Source organism: Natrix helvetica (assembly GCF_964273705.1).
Source record: "Natrix helvetica genome assembly, chromosome: 6".
Taxonomy (NCBI): domain Eukaryota; kingdom Metazoa; phylum Chordata; class Lepidosauria; order Squamata; family Natricidae; genus Natrix; species Natrix helvetica.
Window position 1 is genome coordinate 9,813,118 of NC_138553.1, and position 26,105 is coordinate 9,839,222.

At 43.9% G+C, this 26,105-nt stretch overlaps 2 protein-coding genes across 5 annotated transcripts in view; both read right to left on the reverse strand.

Annotated features, from left to right (window-relative positions):
* Positions 1 to 12,407, reverse strand: part of LOC309394531 (solute carrier organic anion transporter family member 1C1-like) — a 30,247-nt gene extending 17,840 nt beyond the window's left edge. For 2 of the 3 annotated variants that reach the window (XM_081957828.1, XM_081957827.1), the window contains exons 1-8: positions 11,966 to 12,407; positions 8,707 to 8,865; positions 7,848 to 7,989; positions 7,601 to 7,733; positions 4,991 to 5,112; positions 3,466 to 3,612; positions 2,755 to 2,853; positions 1,338 to 1,574 (exon numbers count right to left, since the gene is read on the reverse strand). In XM_081957828.1, the coding sequence (XP_081813954.1) occupies positions 1,338 to 1,574; positions 2,755 to 2,853; positions 3,466 to 3,612; positions 4,991 to 5,112; positions 7,601 to 7,733; positions 7,848 to 7,989; positions 8,707 to 8,850 (1,024 nt within the window). In that variant the 5' untranslated portion in view covers positions 8,851 to 8,865; positions 11,966 to 12,407. The remainder of the gene's footprint in view (positions 1 to 1,337; positions 1,575 to 2,754; positions 2,854 to 3,465; positions 3,613 to 4,990; positions 5,113 to 7,600; positions 7,734 to 7,847; positions 7,990 to 8,706; positions 8,866 to 11,965) is intronic. The other variant, XM_081957829.1, reaches the window with a different exon arrangement.
* A 7,551-nt stretch (positions 12,408 to 19,958) lies between these two features.
* The window catches only part of PDE3A (phosphodiesterase 3A), a 277,932-nt gene continuing 271,785 nt past the window's right edge, over positions 19,959 to 26,105 (reverse strand). For both annotated transcript variants that reach the window (XM_081957782.1, XM_081957783.1), the window contains one exon: positions 19,959 to 24,181. In XM_081957782.1, the coding sequence (XP_081813908.1) occupies positions 23,937 to 24,181 (245 nt within the window). In that variant the 3' untranslated portion in view covers positions 19,959 to 23,936. The remainder of the gene's footprint in view (positions 24,182 to 26,105) is intronic.

The window sequence follows — 26,105 nt, forward strand, 5'->3', positions numbered from 1 at the left end:
TCCCTCTGCCAATGGGTTATACTCATTGTCTTAGTTAGAGGTAATGCATCTGTTGTCCTCCAGATGTTTTGGACTTCATACCCTATTGGCTTTAGACTGACTGGTCAATAGCAAGTAGTTATGAGAACTAGCTTGCAAAGCTTCTGTAGGACATTGGATTGTCTAAAACAACAACTCTCTTGTTCAGAGCAAGGCAGTACTTTGTGCTGAGACTATTCCTTTTTTATTTGTATTTAATTCTTTATTTGTATCCCACCTTTATTACTTTTACAAGTAACTGAAGGTGGTGAACAAATCCAACACACCTTCCTCCTCCTATTTTCCCCATAACAACAACCCTGTGAAATGGGTTGGATTGATAGAGAGTGACTGGCCAAAGTCATTCAGTTGGCTTTCATGGCGGGGACTAGAACTCAAAATCTCCTGGTGATTGGTCCAAAGTCACCCAATGGGATTTCATATCTAAGGTGGGACTAGAACTCACAATCTCCTGGTTATTGGCCCAAAGTCACCCAACAGGATTTCATATCTAAGGTGGGACTAGAACTCACAGACTCCTGCTTTCTAGTCTGGTGCCTTAACCATTAGACCACTAAGCTGGTTCTTCAAACTAGTTCTACAAACTAGTGATGTAGAAAATGACTACCACTAACTAGGGTATACAAAGCTAACTAGGGTATACAAAACCTTTGCCAGACCAATTCTCGAATACAGCTCGTCTGACTGGAATCCACACTGTATATCGGACATTAATACAATTGAGCGAGTCCAGAGGTACTTCACGAGAAGAGTAACTCCACTCCTCTGCTCACAATAGAATCCCTTATGCCAACAGGCTTGAAATTTTGGGCTTGGACAATCTGGAACTACGCCGCCTACGGTCTGATCAACCATAGTACACAAAATTGTCTGCTACCTGCCAACGATTACTTCAGCTTCAACCTCAATAATACACAAGCAAACAATAGGTACAAACTCAAGGTAAACCACTCCAAACTTGATTGCAGAAAATACGACTTCAGCAACAGAGTGGTCAACGCCTGGAATGCTCTACCTGACTCCATTGTTACATCCTCAAACCCCCACAGCTTCAACCTTAAATTGTCTCTACCATGGACCTCACCCCATTCCTAAGAGGTCCATAAAGGGGGTGTGCATAAGCGCACCAATGTGCCTACCATCCCTGTCCTACTGTCCCCATTTATTCGTATTCATTTCCTTCGCTCATGTCCATGTTTATACTTATACCTGTTATCTTGCGCACGTTTGACAAACCAAATAAATAAAATAAATAAAGTGTCCAACAGTGGTTCAGTTAATTAGCCAGATTCCCTCACCTTTTGCCATCTTGAGAAAACTGACTTGGGTTTGGAAGGTGGCACAACAGTCCTTGTTATCTTCTGCAATGAAGCTGGATTGCTCAGTAGAATCTTTTTGGATCTCAGGCCTTGGAAGATGCTTGGGTAAGAACCAGAAGGGGATTGCGGCAAGGATGCTGACCAACCCAGCAATTAAGTAGCCAAGCCACCAAGCTCCTACCCAGTGTGGGTCTTTGTGAGTGATGGTTATGGTGTCTAAGAAGAGAAATGAAGGTTTTTTTAAAAAAAAATCAGTATGACTTATTAAATATCAACCTGACTTTTAATATGGAGTAGAGATGGATTAAGGTGGGCTGAGCAGTCAATGGATCTTAAATTGATGTTTTTGTACCTGCTCAAAACCTTCCTGATCCCATCCCTTAATTCTGGAAATGTGGTTTGGTACGATAATTTTCTGGCAAATTACAGTTTCCTTTGAAGGGAGTTTTTTCTCCTTTAATATGGAGGCAAGAATTCCTGTCAGTTACAACCAGTGGTGGGATTCAAAGAATTTAACAACCGGTTCTCGGTCCTAATGACCAGCTGGGTAGGCGTGGCACGGTGATCATGTGACTGGGTGGGCGTGGCCAACTTAACATCATTCAGGTCGATGGGCGCTTTTGCCTTAGCTGTTAACAATGTCATAAGGGTTAACCGGAGAGGCAGTTTCTGTAAGCAGGGCAAGAAAGATTAGGCTAGAAACAACACCAGAATGTTTCCTCCCTGCCTTCCTTGCAGGATTAGCCCAGTAAGTGGTTAAAAAAACCAAAATGAGATTTCTTCCAACAACCAGTTGTCCGAACTGCTTAGAAAGTTAACAACTGATTCTCCCGAATAGGTGCGAACTGACTGAAGCAGGTGCTCCATCACTGGAGATTTTTAAGAAGAGACTAGATCAGGGGTGTCCAAACTTGGGAACTTTAAGACTTGTGGACTTCAACTCCCAGAATTCCCCAGCCAGCCATGCTGGCTGGGGAATTCTGGGAGTTGAAGTCCACAAGTCTTAAAGTTCCCAAGTTTGACACCCCTGGACTAGATAGTCTCTTATCTGGAATGGTATAGGGTCTCCTGCTTGAGCAGGGGATTGGATTAGAAGTCCTCCAAGGTCCTTTCCAATTCTGTTATTCTATGATTCGGAGGGATCTTTTCCCCCTCCCCTACTTTTTCCCACTGGTCTCACCTATTTTGATACCAAGATCATACCCACAATGTTGTCATTGCCTTTTTTTGGGGGGGGGGGGACAAACTCACTGTAGTGTTATGCCTTTCCCACTACAACTTCAGAAGAAACCTTTATCCGCTCTTTGTTTTCATAGTGTGTGGTTTTGATTTTGGCGCCTTGGTCCAAAATAACGTGGCCGTTTTGACTTGTACAAAGACTGCCATTCATGCTCACCCATGTCTACGAAGCCAATGTCCACATACAGCTTGGCACACAAGGATCCCAAAAGAAACCCCAAAATGGGACCGATAATTGCAACCGTCTGAACACATCCTGTCAAGAAAGTGGAAAGGTAAATCAGACCGAAAAAAAATTCAGCTTGATCTTTTGAAGAAAGAGAAACACTTTAAGTTGAGGAATTAAAGTAAAAGAAAATAACAAAATGCAGCAAAACACTGTAAAATAGGAATAGCACTTATATACCACTTTGTAGTCCTTTAAGGCCCTCTCTAAGTGGTTTACAAATGTCAGCATATTGCCCGCATCTGGATCAGAGGTGGGTTCCTGCTGCTTTGCCCCGGATTGGGCTAACTGGTAGTGCCGGCGACAGGAGGCATTCAACGCGGCCTGTTTTGGATGCAAGGTAAGTCCAGGGCCCACATGGAGGCTCGGGGAGGGGGGAAAATGGGCGTCCTGGAAGTTCCAGAAGGCCAGAAACAGGCTCGTTTCCAGTCTCCAGAGGCCCTCCGGGGCTCGGGGGAGGCAGTTTTCGTCCTCCCAGAGCCTTGAAGAAAGCCTCCGGAGCCTGGGGAAGGCAAAAACGCCCTTCCTGCCAGGGTGCAGGAGACCAACTAGGCCACACCCACTATATCCACGCTCACCCAGCAACTGGGCAGAGAACCCGTTGCTGCAATTTTTGAAGCCCACCCCTGTCTCCAACAGTACCAATGTAGAAGGGCACACTCTCTTCTGGGGCGTAGTCATCAATATACGCGATTCCCAAAGGCTGGATCGGTGTTTCTCCGATTCCCCGTAGTAGGTTTCCAAGCAAAATGTAGATCCACATGGAAATGCCAGCTTCTTTTTCGCACCCTGGACACACAGAGCAAGAAGCTCGGAGATGCTCTCTGATAACATTCACAGAAACAAGAACAACCACCTTGTTGCTTATAGGGAAGTCCCACTAGGTGCCTACCAGGATGGGAGACCACTAAGAAATTCCAGGTTAGATTGGGAATTGAGAAACACTGCCTGAAAGATGACAGTGACAATTGATTTGACAACTGATTTGACTTACAACCACAATTGGGACAGAAACTTCCATTGCTAAAGTAATGGGGTTGTTAAGTGAGTTGTATCCAATATTATGATCTTTTTGTGTGTGCCAAGGTTGTTAAGTGAATCACATGGTCGTTCAATGAATCCAGCTTCCCCCATTGACTTTGCTTGTTGGGAGCCAGCTAGAAAGGACACAAATGGTGATCAGGTAACTCTAGACACTGTAATAATAAATCATAAATACATGCCAGTTGCTCAACACAATAGCAATAGCACTTAAGACTTATACACTGCTTCACAGTGCTTTATAGCCTCTATGAGATTTACAGAGTCAGCCTTTTGCCCCCAACAATCTGGGTCCTCGTTGTACCCACCTCGGAAGGATGGAAGGCTGAGTCAACTTTGAGCCTGGAGAGATTCAAACGACCAGATTGCATGATTGTAAGTGTGAGTACTGATTGTAAATCAACACCGTAAATTCAAATAATTGCTAACTAAACGGCCACAAATCGAGGGCTATTTATACTTTTGCCAAGGAAACTAAATGGATAAATGTATATATATGGAGAGATAGAGAGTATCTACAATTCAACAGGAAAAAGCATGAATTGCAGATAGCAATGCAATAATCTAGATCCATGTTTCTCAAACTTGGCAACCTTAAGACACATGGGCTTCAAATCCCAGAATTCCCCAGTAAGCGTACTGTTTGGGGAATTCTGGGATTTGAAGTCCACATGTCTCAAAATTGCCAAGGTTGAGAAACACTGACCTAGGTACTATCCATAATGCAACCGTTAAGTATCCAATTAGAGGCTACAATGACATCAAAAATGATGGTGAGTGCACCATGATGTCATCATGCAAAAGGTCTGAACTGTGACATCCTACCACATGGGACATTTCTTGGCCTTTTGCCCACCTGTAACTGTCCCAATATGCAAGTCGAAATTAAAATTAAGATGACAAATGACTTAATTCCATTCCCAACGTTGATGGAATTCTCAGAGGTTACAGAGCTGGGTTTAAATTTAAATTAGAGTTAGTTTCAGAGATGCTAAGCTCTCCTCCCACATTTGAGGTGGAATCTTTTCAGAGCATCAGAACATCCAAGTCTAACCAAGTTTAAATATTACATTTTTAAAGCCCACAGGAAATATGTTGTTGATTTTGTTCTTAAACACGCACTTACCTGTCTGGATTTTTGTCTGAGTTCTTTCCAAGCCTGAGACTCGTATTTGGTTTTGATCCTGCAGACATGGGGAGACGCTGATAGTTGAATTGGAGGAGGAAGAAAATACCTCGTACCTGTAGCTGTGTAAAAACCAAGAGTTTCCTTACAAGGATCCCACCTATGAAAATTGGAGGGAACATTATTTCTCTAACTTATTCCAAAGACCTGTTTGGGTCCCATTTCTCCAGATGTCATCTCAAGAAACGGCTTTACGGAAGTTACTGGATTAATATGACCAGCAAAATGAAGCTAGTGGACATTTGCAGAAAGCAAAGAGTGTCAGGGACAAAACCAAGAATAAGACATAGTGACTCTTCCAAGCTGAGGCCTTTATTGCAGGGGTCTCCAACCAGAGGTGATATTCAGCCAGCTCTGGAAGGTTCTGGAGAACCGGTTGCGGAAATTTTGAGTAGTTCGGAGAACCGGCAAATAGGCTGGCCCCGCCCCTGCTGCCTCCCAGCTGATCTTCTTTTGTTGCCCTGAACGGGAGAAGGGAGCTGGAAAGCAGGTTAGTGGGGTGGGGAGGGAATAGGGATTTTGCAATAATCTTCCCTGGCCATGCCCACAAAGCCACGCCCACAAAGCCATGCCACACCCACAAAGCCACACCCACAATGCCATGCCATGCCCACAAAGCCACACCCACAGAACTGGTAGTAAAAAAATTTGAATCCCACCACTGTCTCTAACCCAATACCAGTCCGTGGCTGGTTAGGAACTGGGCTGCACAGCTGGAGGTCAACAGTGGGAAAACAAGTGAAGCTTCATCTTTGCCATGTGTGGGCTCTAGATTGCATGTGAAATCATCCCCTCTGCCCACCCGGTCCGTGGAAAAACTGTCTTCCAAGAAACCGGTCCCTGGTGTCAAAAAGGTTGGGGACTACTGCTTTATTGTTTCATATTTATAGACAAAATCTTGCCAGGCTGAGGACTTTCCTATCTGCATCTATCGTACAATATCTCGGTAGTCCTCGTCTTGCAATAGTTTGCTCAGTGACCGTTCAAAGTTACATGGACTCACGACCATTTTTCACACTTATAACCGTTGCAGCATCCACATGGGCATGCAATCAAAATTCAGAGGCTTGACAACTGGTTCATAAGTTATGATGGTTGAAGTGTCCCGGGGTCATATGATTACCTTATGTGACCTTCTGACAATCAAAATCAACGAAGAAGCCACATTCACTTAACCACCGTGTTGCTAACTTAATAACTGCAAGGGTTCACTTAACCACTGTGGCAAGAAGGGTGGTAAAATAGGGTAAAGCTCCCTTAACAAATGTCACACTTAACAACAAAAGTTTTGGGCTCAATTGTGGTCATAAGTGGAGGACTACCTGTACTCTGCAAACTATTAGGGAGGGACTGTCTGCACCCTCTTTCTCTCACACATCATATCAGGACTGAATTGCCTCTTACCCCTCTGGAAAGCCCCACCCCTTCCTCCGGGGACTCCATCACCTTATTGCATCACAACCAAAAGGCCATAGTGTTAGAAGTATTTTCCTAGGTCATTTTGCTCAGTGTCTTAAGTCAGTACATCATTACTTCAGAGCCAAATATCCAGTGGTGAAATCTATTTTTTTTTTACTATCGGTTCTGTGGGTGTGGCTTGGTGGGCGTGGCTTCATGGGCGTGGCTTGGTGGGGTCATGTGACTGGAGGGTGTGGTTATGTAGTCATGTAACTGGGGGATCAAAAGAGAGAAACTCACTTTAACAAGGTCCTGCTGGAGCAGGGTTGGACTAGATGACCTCCAGGTCCCTTCCAGCCCTGGATTATCCTCTGAAGCTGCATCTAGTGCCAGGTTTGTAGTCCTTCCTTCCTCTCCTTTTTCCCTCCCTCCTTCCCTCCCTCTTTCTTTCTTTCTTTCTTTCTTTCTTCCTTCCTTCCTTCTTTCCTTCCTTCCTTCCTTCCTTCCTTCCTTCTTTCTTTCTTTCTTTCTTTCTTTCTTTCTTTCTTTCTCAGCACCCTCCATCCCTGGTTTTTGGCCTAGCAGGCTTCAGGGAATTTTTTGTTAGTATTTTTTACTACCGGTTCTGCAAACCAGTAGCATTTTTTACTACTAGTTCGGGCGAAGCGGCCCAAACTGGTAGCATTTCACCCCTGCAAATATCCCATTGGCTGCTCCAGCAATGAAAAGTTATTGATCCCTTGGATCAGTGTTTCTCAACCTGAGCAAGTAGAACATATGTGGACTTCAACTCTCAGAATTTTTATGCTCAAGCATACAGTCTGGCTCAGTATCTATGGAGATTCTGAGCCATCCAGGTCATGGTTGTCCCAAAAGTGCTTTTTCAAGAGGAAAGTTGACATTTTTTTTTGTTTTTCTTTGAAGATGTTTTGATTTGAGAACCCAAGACGTTTCTTCAGCTGAAGAAGAGCTGAAGAAACTTCTTGGACGAGAAGCGAAACCTCTTCAAAGAAAAAGAAGAAAGTCCAGTTGGACAGTCTAGCTTAATGTTTCTCCTCTTCGGAAACTTAAAGACGTGTGGACTTCAACTCCCTAGAATTCCCGAGTCAACATGCAATCGGATAACACTAAATGTTTAACCATTATACTTACTGTCCCATAAAGAACTGTGGCATGGCAATCAGAAATGTCCCCAGTGACATAATTATGCACCCAGCTCCAATTATTTTGGGTCTGTGAAGTTTGGCTCCAAAGTAGCTCACCAGAATTATTATTAAAAGGTTCCCTTCAAGAAACATAGAAAGAAGGATGAAGGTATGGAGAAGATGGACTTGTCCATCGGGGTCAAAATACATCGTTAGCTTATTTGCAAAAGATGGAGAATATGTATATAACATACCAATTTCAAAGCTCCCATCGATTAGGCCAACTAAAGAAGAAGGGATATCAAATCTTCTTTCTATCTGAGTGATGGTACTTTTCAGGTAGCTTCCTGACAGAGTTTTGGCAAAGTAAACAAATGACAATGCACCGAGAAAAATCTGTTAGAAGAAAAGGTCGGCAAAGAATGTTCAATTCAGCTGTGCAAGATAGGTGAGAAATTTGCTTCATCATAACTTCCCCGTTTTAGGTCTATCAAATACAGAGGTCGATACAAAGCCAATGTTGCACTTTTTGGAATTTGTGATGCAAATTTCAAAAAAGCCAAATGCATCCAAACATATATGTACAGTATTAGAGAAATCTACGAACAAAATAGATTTCCCCGTCAAATTAGCTTTCTAAGTGGAAGAAATATTTTAAGCCAGTGTTTCTCAACCTTGGCAACTTTAAGACAAATGGATTTCAACTCCCAGAATTCTCCAGCCAGCTCTGAGTTTAAATCCATGTATCTTAGGTGCCAAGGTTGAGACTCGGTGTTTTAAGCAATCAGAACACTGATTTTGGCATAGCATTATCTAGAATCCAAAATATTTTTTTGGAAATGAGAGAACTAGCTTAAGCAAAAGTGTTTTCCTACATAAAATGTTGTTTGTTCTTCAGATCCAGAACAAGAGAGTGCCATAAATGTTTGCAACCTTTCCAATGCAGAGCTGGAGCGTTAATCCCACCAAATTAATTAAAGCCAAATTCTAAAGCGACAGGAGATGGAGGGGTGGGGGATGGAGAGAACAGATTGAAAAACATAAAGGGAAAAAAATACACCCAGGAAGTTCTCAGCCACTTCAAGTATCTATTTTCACAATTCTGGGCTTCACCTGTACCTTAATTCCTCCACATAATGTTCTTTTTTCCTTCGATGTGGGAGACTCTGCTCGTGAGGAAGGTCTGTCGATGGACAATATCATGGGTTTTGAGAAGAACTGGACGTTCTCTTTAGATGAAGACTCCATCTTGGACATTGCCTTTCAATCAGTCTGCAATACATTGCACCATATCATTTGAGGAACTGCCTTCACATTACGACAATTTTCTTCGTTCATTGTACTTCGTTCCATTGAAAAAGCACAATTCGTGAGCAAAAGGGAACGACATTTCTAGTGAAACCACCCAAATTAATGGAATTCCCTTCCTGGGATTAATCTGTTCTTCGCTTTCCAGAGTGCTTTGAAGGCAGCCGAACTATACTTTCACAGTTCAGTGGCGTATTTTGATTAATTGATGCTTTCTAATTTAAAAGGTTTTAATGTACCATATTTTTCGGAGTATAAGACACACTAAGACACACTAAGATTTTGAAGAGGTAAATTAAAAAAAAAAAGTTTTTGCACTCTGCAGGCATCCCAAACCCTCTGCGAGCCTCATTTTTTTGTGAAAAGCAGGGGTATGCAGAGAGTTTGAGAGGCCTGCAAAGTGGACCAGGGGGGCAAAAACGAGCAAAAAGCAGCCCCCTTTTTTTTTTTTTTGCAAAACCGGGCTCATTTTTTGCAAAAAAACAGGGCATGCATAGCATTTAAGAGGCTAAAAATACTGTATTCAGTGTGTAAGATGCACCCAGATTTCCCCCCTCTTTTTTTGGGGGGGGAGGGGAAGGTGCGTCTTATACTCCGAAAAAATACAGTAATAGTGTTGTATAGGGTGGCATTCCCCTCCCCACCCAAGCGGTATATGTGCAATTGGGGAAGAAGAACAATATGCTTTGAATGAAGGGTGGGAATAAATGAGGACCGAATCACAAAATCAAGGAAGGAAAGAAGAGTGAAACAACGGGAAGGGAAGGAAAAGGACAAGACATCGCGATTGGCTGGAGTTGAGGCACTCCTGAAAAGGAGACCACAGAGAAACCGCTTAGAGAGGGATATAAAGCCCTGCAAAGCAGTACATAAATCTAAGTACTTTTGCTATGCCAATAAAGGCAGCATAAAAATCTAATAAATAAAATATTTGTAATTTTGCCTTTAAGTGGACAAAGGCCCTTTGCTGTTAGGCATATCAGTGCATGATTTACATGAGTGAGTGGCAGTGGTGAGTTTCAATTTTTTTAGAACCTATTCTGTGGGTGTGGCCTATTTTGTGAGAGTGGCTTGGAAGTCATGTGACCGGGCGGGTATGGCCAAGTTGATATCACTCATGCACGCTCAGTCACATGACCATCACCACCCCAAGCCATGTGGCAAATTTTTTTGGGACTCCTATGAAGGTGGGGGGGGGGGAGAAGAGAGGGAAAACCCTCCCAAAAATAGACAACTGGAGGATTAAGGGCCGAAATTAGGGAGATCTGAGAAGGCAGGACAGAGAGGAATCCAGGAGAAAGCTATCACAGGCTGGGGAAAGAACTTTGGGAGATTGGAGGAGGAAGGACGGAGAGGAATCCAGGAGAAAACACCTGAGCTTGCCACTGCTGTCTGGTGGATGGCCTCTCCATGCTTCTCCGTTCCCCACCTCCACTCCCAGGTATGGGATTTGACACCGAATTGGGCTAGGATAGTGCGGACGGGCAGGGAGGAGGGAGCGAGCGATGGAGCGGCTTCCGGACGGACGGGGGTGAGCGAGCGAGCGACAGAGCGGAGGCAGGCATTCCGGAAGTTACCTCCGAGTCCACCGGTTGAAACTCCTCTCACCGGATTGGTAAATTTCACCATCTGGGTCTCCCGAGCCGGTGCGAACCGGCAGAAACCCACCACTGGTGAGTGGCTTTGGTAAAGATTCTCCCCACCCAAATACTAATTCCAAGGTTGGTGCCTTCCGAATTGGTTGGACCACAGGGTTAGAATTTTGGGAGCTTTTTTAACCCATCTAGAACGTGACATGGAGGAGGGAGGGAACAGGAGAACGACAAGATTTTGATATAGAAATCTTGCTAGTATCATTTTCATGGCATGAGACCTGCGTCCTGCCACCTTTGCAACACGACAGAGTAAGGCTTCATATGAAGCTGATATCAAGAATAATATAGAAGAATATAAACCCTTGAGGGCGAACCTACGGCAAGCATGCCCGGAGTGGCACGCCAAGCCATGTTGCCTGGTATGCGCGGTGCTGCCCGTTCCTCTTCTGCATTTCTGGTGCACAATGCGTGCATGATGACCAGCTAGCCTTCGCGCATGCAGCAGTGCCGGAAACTGGAAGAGCTGGTCTTCCGTTTTCCAGCGTGAGCATGTGCGCTGCCCAGCTGATTGTCGAACATGCAATTGTGCCAATAACCGGCATACTAGCTTGCTGGTGTGCCTGCGCATGCCGGAAAATGGAACTTTATCTTCTGGCACATGCATGCCCCCTGGCCAGCTCCTCTTCTGGGTTGCAGCCCTGAAGAGCATGCATATATGCATGCTCACATAAAGCACACAGGCGCAGACATGCTCCCATTTTGGCACTTGGTGCTGAAAAGTTTCGCCCTCACTGATCTAAACTATGCCTCTTTCCGAGCTTGGTAAAATGAGGACCCAGATTGTTGGGGTCAATATGCTGACTCTGTAAACTGCTTAGAGAGGGCTGTAAAAGCACTGTGAAGCGGTATATAAGTCTAAAGACTATTGCTATTGCTATCCTCAAGGCTACCAAACCACAGTGAATTTGGCTGAGCTATAGTTTTGCACCTATAGTTGCAAACTTCATAAAGCAATACAGACAAGTTGTTTAAAACACACACAATAACATTCCTCCAAGCTTTAGAATCTCTACTGCCAATAAGTTGTGACGAAATCACATTCTTGCTTTACACGCCATTGGATTACATTTTCCTGGATTGTGTCTCTGCCTGATACGTCGAAAGCCAACACGGATTATCTTTGCTATATCTTTGCTGATTAAGGCAACTCAATTGCTTGAAGTTTAAAGGCAGAGGATCTTTGAATATTCTCACTATTTTGAAGAGCTGAGAAGAAACCCGCGGCTCTATCACCATGACTGATCCTCAAAAATTGCAGTAATTACAAAGATGCCAATGTTACTTTAAAGACAATGTTTTTTTTTTTAAATGTAAAAAGGTCCCCTTGCCATGGGAAGTCGACTCTGAAGTTCAGTTTTCATTAAAGTAATGGACACAATACTAAAACCACAAGTTTTCACATTCCTTACCTCTCCGGCCTTCATATTTCTTAGAAGCTACTTTCATGAAGGAGAAATTCAGAAACAAATATGGATTCTCTTTCCTCCTAGATGTTGGGTGGGATGTGGCTGAGGGAAACCACAGCCAGAGGTAGATCTAATATCTGGAAGAAGGAAAACAAGACAAGCAAAGAAAAGAAAAGAAAAGAAAAGAAAAGAAAAGAAAAGGGAGAAGAGGACAAAGAGGCATTTACTTTCCTGTAGGATTCATAGCTTTTGTTGTGATTGTTTGGATCCTGATCACCTCTACATCTTTCCATTGGTTTTTTTTTCAATCCTCCTTTACAAATTCTGGGAGACCTTGAAATCCAAGCAATGGAAATGGTTAAATGTCCTTGAGATCCTCCTTCTCTTTAAACAGGCAGCAACTTTGACAGAGTGCATGTGACAAAGCTTTCTCTCTCCCTCCCTCTCCCTCTCTCCCCCACCCCTCTCTCTCTCCCTCCCTCCTTCCTTCTCTCTCTCTTTCTAAAGACCTGATTTTCTTAATTGCCATGAAATCGAAGACTTAAAGGGGAAGAACAGAGCAAATAAGAGAAAGTAAGTGGGTAGGATGGAGAAACTCTCTGGTTACACTGAAGGCTTTCTATATAACATGGATTTTCTCTTTCGCCCTTATCCAGTGTCTGTACACCGTCTGTCTATATCAGGGGTGTCCAAACTTGGGAACTTTAAGACTTGTGGACTTCAACTCCCAGAATTCCCCAGCCAGCCATGCTAGCTGGGGAATTCTGGGAGTTGAAGTCCACAAGTCTTAAAGTTCCCAAGTTTGGACACCCCTGGTCTATATATAGCATAAAGAACAAGGTTAAACTTCAGTTGTTTTTAAGGAAGGGGAAAGTTGGAATAAAAATGTGAAATGCCTCATACTAGTTTGGAAGCCATCCCTTCCTTTCCTGTGCTGTCCTGTCCTTCCCTTCCCCTATCCCCCTTTCCCCTCTCCTCCTTTTCCCCTCCCCTCACTTTGTTTCTCTTACCTCCCCTTTTTCTTACTTCCCACCCCTTCCCCTTCCCTATCCGGTCCTGTCCTTTCAGAGGTGATATTCAGCCAGTTCGGACTGGTTTGAACAAACCGGTAATGAGGATCGTGAGTGGGCCTGCCCGGGTGCTATGCTGTCCTATTTAGCCACATTTTTGAAGCTGGGCGCATGCACGGGGGTGGTGGTGCACGTGCGACCAAAGTGCATGCGTGGAAGGTGCGCACATGTGCAAAGCCATCATACATGCGTGGTGAACCAGTGCTAAAAATAAGAGAAACCCACTGCTGTATCCCATCCCATCCCATCCTCCCTACTGGTTGATCTGCATGGGAGTCCATTGGCTACTTGATACAATTCAGGATGTGGGTCCTGGCACATAAGGGCCTAAATGGCTCAGGCCTTTACTCTGTGCAAGGTCTCCCCTCCCACTATGCCTACTTAGACCAGCAGGAGAGTACTTTCAAAAGCGCTCCCAATAACTGAGACTTCCTTACCTTCTCCGTGGAGAGGATCTTCTCCTGGGTAGTCCCAAGGCTGTCAAATACATTCCTGAAGGAGGTATGTTTGACTCCTTTTCTCCCAGGTGGTAAGAAAGACATATCTTCTTTGTTGATAGACTTTATTTCAATGCTCTAATTAGGAAGCTACGAGTGCTCTACAATGAGATGGTGTGGGCCAGTGGTGGGTTCCGGATCCTGTTGCAACCGGTACGTTGCAACAGGGCCCGGCATCCACCACATGAAGGCATGTGGCTTGCATGCACACGAGCGCAGCACACACATACATACTTACTGCCTGCGAAGCTCCGCGATGCCTCCGCAACGTTCTAGCTGCTCGGCAGAGCGTTGCGCAGGCACTGTACACTCCGTGCCCGTGTGCGAAGCCCCGAAGACCTCAAATACCCATAAGGAGCACGGGCAGGTGGGCAGACCCTCCAGAGCACCATACCGGAACGGTACCTGGTGCTCCTAGCAGGCACTGGTACGCCCGTACTGGGGCGTACCAGTCGTAACCCACCACTGGTGTGGACACAATTATGAGTGGTTATTCTTTCGTTCTATGAGCTGTGCTGACTCCCAGCTGGTGTCAGGATGTGATGCAAGGTTCTGGTTACAGTTTGTGTCATGGGGTCAGGATCCTTGAAGGACTTCTCTCCCCCTGATTATCACTGCTTATCCTGTTAGATCTGCTGGGAAGGCATGATCAAGTTCCATCCATGTAACACAGCACCTGCTGCTGTGGCCTAGAGGTGGAGCTCTCGCCTCACAATCAGGAGGTTGTGAGTTCAATCCTAGGTAGAGGCAGATGTAGGGCAGAGGGTTGGATTAGGTGACCTGCAGGGTCCCTTCCAACTCTATTAATTTAACACCATCTTTAATGTTATTTAAGGGTGGCACAATGGCTCAGCAATTAAAGACACTGAAGCTGGTAATCTGACAGCTTGGGTTTGAGACCTGAGCACTGAGTGGCAGGGTGAGCACTGATTACTTGCCAACCTAGCAGTTCGAAAGCATGTAAATGCGAGTAGATAAATAGGTACCACTTCCGCGGGAAAGGTTTCTGTGTTCTCTACGTTCATGCTGGCCATATGAAGACAGAAGCGCCTCTCAGACAATGCAGGCTCCCTTGGTTGAGAATTGGAGATGACCACTGACCCCTTGAATCGGTCATAACTGGACAGGGGAAACCTTTAAACACTTTTAATGTCACTTATTATCGAGATGGGCGGCTATATGCATTTAACGAATGAATGAATAAGTAGAAAAAAATCTTGCTGGATCTAGGAAGCATATTTGTGGCTCCCCCTCTCTGAAACATCTCTTACCACCTGGGATAAGACTAGTCCCACACCTTGATGGCCTTCTGAAAAGGACCTGGTTATTTGTCCAGGTGTGGGAGTTAGGCAATTAGCGAGACCCTTACTTTTGAGGATATTTTTTTAAAAAATGGCTGCTTTTTAAAAATTGTTTCCTGATTCTATATTGCAGTGATGGCGAATCTTTTCGGAACGCGGAAACATTGCACGTCCACAGGCATGCTCATTAGGGCCACGCTCCCCAAAAGCCAAACTTCCAGGCTCTGGTGCACATGTGTACTCGACAATCAGCTGGCCGGTGTGCATGCACACACCGATTTTTGGTAATGCCACGTGCGTGAAGGACAGCTGATTGTTGTGCACGCATGCACGCCAGAAACCTGGAATCACGGCTATATATTGCATTTCATTTTTATCTTTTGGAAGTGTTATTTATTTTAAAGCATTTAAGGAATAAAACTCACACTGTTTTAAAAAAAAGAAAGTGAGAAGGGACATATTAAATGGAAAATATATGTAGATGACGTTGTAATCTTGTTTTGTTTGGGGGAACGAGGACGGGGTTTTTCTTTTGCCTAAAAAAAAGCCCCTTGTAATAAATTAGCAAAATACTGACTATTGTTTAGCATGACAACACTGTAGGATTCATAAATGGCAATATAATGGGACCCCCCAATAGACCAGACGAACACTTACAAATATTTTGGGGTGCAGTTCCATTGTTCTTGGAACACACCATTCACACCAAGATCACGTGAAGTGTTAATACCACTTTATAATGCCTTGCTAAGACCACACTTGGAATCCTGCATTTAGTTTTGGTCACCACGATGTAGAAAAGATGTGGAGACTCTAGAAAGAGTGCAGAGAAGAGCAACAAAGAGAATTAGGGGACTGGAGACTAAAACATATAAAGAGCAATTGCAGGAACTGGGTATGTCTAGTTTAATGAAAAGAAGGACTAGGGGAGACATGATAGCAGTCTTCCACTATCTCAGGGGTTGCCACAAAGAAGAGGGAGTCAAGCTATTCTCCAAGGCACCTGAGGGTAGAACAAGAAGCAATGGGTGGAAACTAATCAAGGAGAGAAGCAACTTAGAACTGAGGAGAAACTTCCTGACAGTTAGAACAATTAATCAGTGGAACAGCTTGCCTCCAGAAGTGGTGAATGCCCCAACACTGGAAGTTTTTAAGATGTTGGATAGCCATTTGTCTGAAACGGTATAGGGTTTCCTGCCTAGGTAGAGGGTTGGACTAGAAGACCTCCAAGGTCCCTTCCAACTCTGCTTTTGTATTGTATTGTATTGATCAGTCGTGTTGCACAACAACGTTCTCAACAGTCTTGAAATTTTTTTTCATTGATCACCATATTATTTGTACGATATTTTATTTTATCCTTGCTTTTTATTCATATCTGCAGATTTTTAGGTGTATTTATTTCTCTATATGTTTGATCTGCATATTTGATGTATGTTGTGTTTTCAGGCCAAAGGCTGTGATACAAAGGAGATCCCCAACATCCTAAGGATTTGATTCAACTGCTGAACTCTTCTCATTGTTATTTTTTTTTCTGATATAAAATCAGACATTACATACCTGTTAATTAAGATCATTACTTACTATTCTCCATTCCAGGACGACGGAAAATGATTCCTGATTTTTTTTTTGTGCCACTGCCTTTTCAGATACTTGAAACCTTCATCCAGGCTAAAGTAATGTTGGAGGATCTATGCCAAATTTGTCATGGGTGACACTCACAGGCCATTTTGGTGATGTACCTGGATGCCTGCAAGCCACAGCTATTGCTCTAGCATAGCCTTTGAGCCCTCCAAAAATTGGGCAATCATTCTTATGCAATTTTTGGAGGCCCTATGATAGTAGGACTGAGAAGAGAGTCCAAAAGAAAGGATGTCTGGAAAGGCCTCCCCTCTTCACTCAGTCAAGGTGGAATTTTCTGAATTTTTAACACATCAAGCCCAAAAGGTTCGCCATCTAAAGCTAAGTGTACCTAGTTCTGCAGGAGATGATCAGGTTGAGCCTATGGAGGGGTCAAACATGTCACCAGTCTCAAGTCTCTCTGCGCCCACAAGAGATCAAAGTGCAGCTGACCTTAAATTCCATTGACCCTTAATCTACCACCAATTTGCTTTGACCATTAGTAGAGCAGATTTTTGTAGAGAGTGTTAGAATGCAATAAACCTGTATTCATTTGAACTGCCTTGGCTCCACATTTCCTGTGCTTGACAACTCTTCCTTAATCTGCCCTCACTGAATTTAAATTTCCAGCCCACCAGAAATAAACACTGTTTATCTTCTGAACTCTTTTGAGTCCTCCTTAAATTTGGTACCAAGGACTGGATGAGAGGACTTGAACTACAATACTATTCTGTCTGGACCACGGAGGCAATTGCAAGACAAATCACAAACTCCACTCTCTTTTACGACCCTCTAATCCATTCATTTTAAGTAGAATTGGAGCGAATGGATGGAGCTGAGCATTTACTGACCGGATGCCCTTTCTGACGCCACGTGGCGTTCAGAAACCCCATTAAGAAAAAGAGAACAGTCACCAGTATGATACCACAGAATTATATTTATGTTTTTTTTCTTCACATTGCAACATCCATGTTGTTCATTTTGTGACACATTATCTTTAATAATTCTGAATATATATTTACTATAATACATTATACCAAGAGGCACTTCCAGTAATTCTGGCAAAAAGGAGCTTCATTAATAGTGTCTAACTTACAAAACAGTAAAAATAAATAATATTTATCTAAAAGATTTCTCCTGTTTTCTCCGCCTGTACAGAATCTATTTTGTACAAAACATTTATCAGCCATTAACTAAAAATCACTTAACAAATACTCGTGAAGGGAATATATTAAGTATTGCTACATGTCTTAAGTGCAAGATATCCGTGAAAAGAAAAGCTAACAGAGATTTCAATCAGTTTGTGAAAGATTATTACCTAAAAATAAAATAAAAAAAACCACCAAGGCCTTGTTTTTGAAGTTTTTGTCTTAAAAGAAGTTTGGTTACAACAATATTGGCAATATATAAATATAAATTAATGCAGGTAGTATTTAGTGAAAAGAAGACCGTGTTTTTTTTTTTTAAAAAATGGATATCATCTACAAATACTGAATGCAGGAGGTACAGCTCTACAGTACAACAATGGTTGGCAATTCCACCTACTTGGGGGAGGGATTAAAATGTCACAACTGAACCCCCTTTTTAAAGCGTCATTTGAATTTAGTGGGACCTTGAAGGAGCAAGCGGTGTGTTGTTATGACACACTTTCAGCAAACTTCTTCAATGCCACCATTTCTTCCCAACTTGAACTTTAAAAACCCAAAGAAACTGAAAAATCACTCAGGTAGTGGGTCCTTCTAAATTGCTTTGGCTCTTCAAAGAATGTTGGGAGTCAACGTTGGCTGCCCAACAACTTTCAAAAACTCTTATTTCTATCTATCCGGGTTGGCTATTCTAGTTCAGAAGGTCATCGATTCCTTACTAGGACGATGGCTATAAGGGTAGGCCGTGGTGGTAGGATACACAAGTCAACACTAGTTGACTTGAAAATTTAATAGGCCTTGGAAACGTTCAGGTCTGGCTTGATCACCTTCACCTGTCCCCACCCTTTTTTTTCCCTTATGAAGAAAAAGGTACTTCGTGATATTGCTTTTGAGGAAACTTCAAATCTACTATGAAACCCAGAACTCTACTAAGAGACCTTGATTGGGCCGACAAACCAATGACTGAAAGAGTCACAACCTTAGGTGAACTGGAAGAATGGGTCCTTCAAGCAAAAGCCACTATGATCTGTTGAATGCTCAGATTGAACAGAGGGCTCAAATACAACCATGTGCTGGAGATGCTCCTCTCAAGTTAGGTATCAACACTATTTGGTCTCAAGAGAAACAAGAGTGAATTGGCTTTAATTCCTGTGATGGTCAAACAGACACACACCTTTCAAGGATTGCTAGCATAATCATTTTTAATTTTGGTGCAAATAGGATAAGATGGGTGAGTGTGTCCTACTTTCATGGATGTTAGGCACCACTTGTGCATGGAACATTGCAAGGATCAGACCGCAAGCACCTTCCGCTTGTGCGTGAAGCTGTCACTCACACCGCCCCTGAGCCGGGCTGCCAATCTGGAAACAGTGGGGATCGCTGCTCTCACAAATGTACCTAGATCTGTTTCCTGCCTGCTAGCAATCCCTAGAAAGATCAGAATTGGAGAAGAACAGCAGATAAACAATTCCCTTTAGATGTGGGTTGGTGCAATTGAACAGGAAAAAGATTGATATGAAAAAAAAATACTCCAACAACCAGCAAGTACTTTCGTTTCAAACGTAGAACACATTTATAGGCAAGTTAAAGCCATTAGACTCTGGTTTGGAGAAGGAGAGCTTAACGTAATAAGTCAATTAGAATGTGAGAATCATCTCCACAACGTGCACTTAAACAGTGGTGTCTGCAAGATATTGTAAAAACAAAAGTTAAAAATAAATTAAGATGGTGGCCGTGATGGTGTAATCAAAGTTTCTAACCCCTCCCCTCTTTTCTTTTGCATCATATGTACAGCACACACAAAAATCAGGCAAAGCGTCGAATGCATCATCGTAGCTACCAATCTTGACTTTCTGGCCGTGCTCTGTGGACAACCCTAGGCAGCTGGAGGGACTCCGAGGGGACAAGTCTGAGATGTTTGCTTAAAACATTACACGTGAAGACTTCCTATACACCATATATCCTTCCCAGGAAGAGAGTGTTTTAACTATTTGCAAAATTTGAAAGACATTGCTGAGTTATGGGGAAAGTGCGAGAGGATGGACTATTTACTAATCAATTCTAATATGCATTTTCCCCCCTCACTTGGAACTGGCTTAATCTAAGTCAGGGGTGTCCAAACTTGGGAACTTTAAGACTTGTGGACTTCAACTCCCAGAATTCCCCAGCCAGCTGGCTGGGGAATTCTGCGAGTTGAAGTCCACAAGTCTTAAACTTTCCAAGTTTGGACACCCCTGCATTAAAGGAACCGAAATATCTTTACAGTCCCCAAGGCACGTCACAACTTTTGAGCACTAATTCAGTTTATTAATGCTTGGAAATTGAAAGCTGAAAAAAAAATTGACATGCCCTACGCCGATGGGAATTCTGGGAGTTGAAGTCCACAAGTCTTAAAGTTCCCAAGTTTGGACACCCCTGATCTAAGTGAAGGGATGCAAGGATGATGCTGGTTTCAAACATGGCTTCCTATACTGGATGGCACCAAAACACCTGACCTTCTTTTTTTAAAAAAATTGAGTGGCAGTGAAAGATTATTCAGAAGCTTAAGGCATCAGTTTCACATCTTAAAAACCCCTACATTTCCCTCTAAATCTAGCCTTAGCCTCATCTACATGAACCCTGGTTCAGTGTGGATTGTCAAAACCCAGCCACTGTGGTTCACAAACCACACCTTATAGCTCAAGGCAAATTGTAAACATGGCAAATCATGGCTTATTCAACAATCTTCAATCACATTAGGGTAAAATGTGAACTGAGTTTCTACATTTCCAATACATTCAACAACATTCTGTGTAGGGGTCTCCAAACGTATGCAACTTTGAGACTTGTGGACTTCAACATAGCTGGCTGGGGAATTCTGGGAGTTGAAGTCCACAGGTGTCAACATTGCCAAAGTTGGACGCCCCTGATGTAGACTGTGAATTTAGGACAGGGCTGTCAAACTCGCAGTCCGTGGGCCAGAAGTGTCATGCGCTGGCCACACCCACGCCTGGTTTAGCGAAGGGCGGGAGAGTCGTGATATGTCATGTGATGGCGCCGTGATGACACGAGTTTGACACAATCTAGGAGATTCCAGAGAACCAACTTGGGAGGAAAAACAATGAGGCAAAATAAACTCATCCTGAAGTATTAGTAAGATGGAGAAATGGGTTGATTCAATAACCAATCAAATGGAAACAGGGCAATAACTCCAGAAATAGTGTTGAGGGCAGACTGATCTCCTTCCATGTGTATTACTACTTAAAACTCTGTGATGAAGAATTAAGCTCTGCTGCTAAATTGCAGCACTTTTCTTACACTCAAAAATGTTGGCTGGTGCTAATAATCCCACCGATCTGAAAAGAATTTCTCCAATTCTCCATTCCCAATCATGCAGGACTTCATTTGTCAAATTCAAAAACAGTTACATTTTACGGGGGTTGGGGTGGGGATCTTTTTTTCCCCCCTTTGTAATTATCTTTACAAATACAACCCAACTTCCCTTGACTATCAACAGGAGACTGAAAAGTGTCTGCATTTACACGTGGGCTAATAAAAATTAGTTGTGAGCAAAGAAGTAACCATTAAAAAATGGGACACTTATCAACTAGTGAAGTCCTAAGCTTGCTGGTGAATTTCCCCCACGTGTTGGGATCTTGCTTTTTATAGCTGCCAAGGCATACAATCAAGGTGGGCAAACTTTGACGTCAAAGTTTCTTCTGCAGTTCCATGTCATCCATCCGGACTGCATTTCAAATCGAGGAATGTGATTGTATTCACTTAAAAACAAAACAAAACTGAATACTAACCCAGATGGAGGACATAAATAATATGGGAGAAATAGGCAAGTCATATTGTGTTTTGTTTCCCTAAATTATGCTATTTCCTTTACATTCTGGCATTCATATAGATTCCCTAAGGCCGTGATGGCGAACCTGTGGGACACGTGCAAGAGGTGGCATGCAGAGGCCTCTCTGGGGGCATGCCAGCTGCTCTTCCGAGTTCCATCACGCATGCACACACCGGCCAACTGCTCTTCCAGGCTTCATTATGTGCGTGTGCACCAGCCAGCTGCTCTCTTCCAGGTTCCGGCCCCTGCAGGCATTCAGACCAGCTGGCTGGCACACATGTGTGCCGGAAGAGTAGCTGGCCACCACATACATGTACACCGGCCAGCTACCCAATTTCTGGGTTCTGGCACTCCAGTTTCGACACTCGGTGCCGAAAAGGTGAACCTTCACCCTCAGGGGACATTTGAAAGATCTTCTGAAATGGTACTTGTCAGATCACTGGGTTTCCATTAATGTAGTTACACAAGACCCTCAAAGCAGAATTTAGTCTACTTGTGGTGCGGTCAACGAATATGAAATGCAGGACAAAATCACCTTTCTTGAAAACCCACAGCGTAATGGATTCCTGCCTGAGTGGGTGAAGGATAACGCTAAGGTTTCTTTCTTTCTTTTTCTTGTTTTATGTAGTTGCTTTCCAATCCTCCTTGGGCCAGAAACTAATTCTATCAGTCTACGCCAGGAGCTTCCAATATTGGCCACTTTAAAGACCTCTGGACTTCAACTCCCAGAATTCCCCAGCCAGCAGGGGGAATTCTGGGAGTTGAAGTTCACAGGTCTTAAAAGCTGCCAAGGTTGGGAACCCCTGATTTCGATGATCCCTTGCTTCCAAACTGCTGGTGTCCTTTGGAAATTTCTTGTGGTTGTGGAAGCGGGACACAGGGATATTTCCTTGGCTAAAATGTTAGATGGGTCACTACAGCTACAAAACGGCCTCTGCGTCATGGAGGAAAATGCAGGATGGCAGCCTTCCTTAATGTTGTTGTGACCCTCCAGAAATGTGTCTTCCAGAATCCTGAGCAATGATCAAGCTGTCTGAAAAAGTCTGGAAACTGAAGACACCCACCGCCCTTTTCTAGAGGGGCATTCGACTTTGTGTAGGACTGCGGCAGTGTTTCACATAAACTGTCTATGTGCTCCAGACTCCTCGTTAATCACATGCAATCAGCTTATGACAAACAAATCGATGAAGAATCGATCCCTTGAAGTAAGAGTTGAGTTCCTTCTGATCGAAGGTACCAGGCAGCGGGTTCTCAGCCCATACACAACCCATTGCAATAAAAAGCAGAAGAAACGGTTACCCGGCATTTATCATTCACGGTCCATCTTTAAAGTCACCTTTCGGATGCCCACAAGACGCGCGAAAAGATGAGGATGCAACCAAAGGTGGTAAGGACGAGAGGGATCCAAAGATGTCTCCCCAAAGTCTATCTCAAGTCAACCAAGTGGAAATTCCTTCAGACACCACAGAAAGTTGCTGCCAACACCTTCTCTTCGGCAGATTGACATGTGATGCTTGCTTGAAACTTGCTCGCCCAAAGCGGGGGGAAGGGGAGGTGGCATACATAGTTGTGCAATGTACAGATAGGAATTGCAGTTTGCACAAGTCTTCACGGGACAGGCCTTTTGGGGGAAAACAATCAAGCCCCACCAAACAGCGACAGAGGCAGCCCGCTCCAGAAATGGAAGTCCAGTTTTCCAGATGGTGTTGTGGGCTCACCTCCATCTGGATTTTACTGAGTTGTGTGGAAGAGCGAGCCAGAGGTCCGAGACAGAGTTCTCCAGGTTGAGAAAGAGAGTGGCAAGTTCTCTGCAATGGAGGTGCATAAATCTTCTGTGGTGACAGGCCCAGTGTGTCACCGCCTGTCCCCAAAGCAGAAGGCCCTTCCCTGCGCTCCAGGAATTGCAGTGCTCCTGTTATGTTTACGTTGCAGGAGCATCTATGCTGGCAGTCGGGATCAACCATTAACTCACACAGTTATTCCACTTTGACAGACAAACAAACAAGGGCAGTATAGCCTTCTCCATTGTCTCATTTTCAAATCCTTCCCTTCCCTTTCCTTTTTTGTTTTTCTTTTAATATCGTCGCAGGCAGCCTCGTATAATCTTCTTTTTAAAAAGGACAAATAAACAAATATGCAGCTTATAAACCCAGGCTAATATTTTATGTATGTATGCATGTATGTATGCATATATATATATTAATTAGAGAATTAATATATTAATTCCCCAATGTATTTGAAAGTTGGTAAAAATGGCCGTTGAACTGTGAAAGCAATGTACCTCACAGGAAGGAAGGAAGGAAGGAAGGAAGGAAGGAAGGAAGGAAGGAAGGAAGGAAGGAAGGAAGGAAGGAAGGAAAGAAGGAAGGAAAGAAGGAAGGAAAGAAGGAAAACTTAAACAGCTGCATGCGAATTACCACTTATTTCTACAGTGTTGTGTCTAAACGTTGTGCTGGCTTGTAAAAACAACTGTTATACAAGGTGTCCTTGCACCAAATACTGTACAAAATTCCTGTCACTGTCGTAGGTTTGCTTCCGAAGCTGTGTTATCGTCTTCCTCTTTGGTTTTCCCTTTCTCCTCTTCCTCCTCTTTAATAGCCTCTATTTGTTCAGAGGACGGGTGCAGTGCCGTTGATGGCTCCCCACTTTGCTTGTCCTTCCCAGCTCTCCTCTCTTCCTCTTCCATGACCTTCTTCCACATCTGATGGTTCTGCAGCAAGTGCTGAGTGATCTGGCAGTAGACTTCCCTCCTTTTCTTTCCTGCCAAAGGCGATAAGCAAACATCAAGCCTCATTCACATTGGGAGAAAAGTCTGAAAAAAAAACTGGCTTACGTCTACATAAATGTAAGAAGAATAGGCAGAGCCCAACTGGAACAAAGCAAATAAGGACCATGTGTAGGGAGTTAGAATAGTTTTGTCTGTTGGGAACAGTTTGATGGAGGGATACTGCTGAAAAGTTGTTGCCAATTTTGAATACAATTCAGCAAAATTGTCAGGCCCCCAAGAAACCAGCAATGACACGTGGAGTTAGTTCTGAGTGGGTTCTTTATTGTTTCTCACCTACAGACAGAATCTTGCCAGACTAAAGCAACTATCTACATAATTATAGATATACTCTGAACTGCTAGGGAGGGACTGTCTTAACCCTCCTCCTACGTACCAGAATATCCAAGCTTTGCTGTCTCTTTGTCCCCTATTAAGCAGACCCTCCCTCCCAGGGGTGAAATGCTACTGGTTCGGACCGGTTCGCCTGAACTGGTAGTAAAAATGCTACTGGTTCATCTGACAATCAGCTGTGATGCACGATTTATATTAGCTGGAAAGCAGGATTTTCTGCTTTCTAGCTAATCTAAATCGCGTGGCACAGAGGATTTTCCCACCCCTCACTGATCGCTTACCTTTGCAGGCATTCGGTAGCAGGCTCCGCCCACCCACTCAGACGTCATCACGTCTGGTTTTGATGCTCTGCGCATGCACAGGAGGTTCTGTGCATGCGTGGAGGTGGCACGTGCACATGCGCTCACATTGCATACCGAACTGGTAGCAAAGGTAAGTGGATTTGACCCCTGCTCCTTCCTGGGACTCCAGTCTACCTTCCACCACAAAATGAATTGCAGGGAAAAAGTCCAGCAGCAATTTGTATGCATGGCATGGAACAACCAGTTTCAATGAATACACTTCTTTCCCCTCTTCCTGTATCTAACATTTTTGGGATGAGGTCATAACATGTCCCATGTTTGACCTTGCTTTGCCTTCACTGCCCAGCCTATTAATCACTTGCCAACCTTACCAACTGACCAATACTGATCAGACAAATACAATAACATGGAACTAAGGAGTTGCAAAAGAAATGAAAGGATCACCTAGTCCAGGGGTGTCAAACTTGATTTGAGGGCTGCATCAGGGTTGTATTTGACCCTGGGGGGCCAAGGTAGGAGTGGCCAGATCAATATCACTGGTGTCAGGGTTGCCGGTGGTGGCCTGAGCACCCTGCCAGCATAAACGGGCTCCCAAGCTCCATTTTCGGCCTCCTGCAACCCTCTGCCACCGAAAATGAAGCTTTGGGAGAGCCACACATGGCCCTCCCGAGCTCCATTCTTAGTGGCAGAGGCACCGAGGGCCGGTCCTTTGCTATTTCCAGGTAATCCCTGCGGGACAGATCTAACCACCAGATCTAACCAGATCCTGCCTGCTGGCCTTGAGTTTGACACCCCTGGTCTAGTCCAAACCTTGCAAAGGAAACCAATTAAACTAATTGGTTGAACTACCGTATTTTTAGGACTATAAGACACACCAGTGTATAAGACGCACCAAGATTTTGAAGAGGTAAGTAAGAAAAACGCCCTGGCCCCCAGGAGCACTCTGTAGGCTACAGCAGGGCTGGGGGAAGCCAAAAATGCCCCCGTTTTTGCAAAAAGTAGCCCATTTTCCGGTGATTTTTCACAAAAACGGGGGCATTTTTGCCTTACCCTAGACCTGCTGAAGGCTGCAGAGTGCTCCTCAGGGCTGGGGAAAAGCAAAAACACCTCCGTTTTTGCGAAAAACGGATGGTTATTTTGCAAAAATGGGATGCAGGGGTGGGGCTTCGGGAGGCCAAAAAATGGCTATATTCGGTTTATAAGGCGTACCAACATTTCCACGCTCTTTTAGGGGGGGAAAAGATACTTTTTATACTCTGAAAAA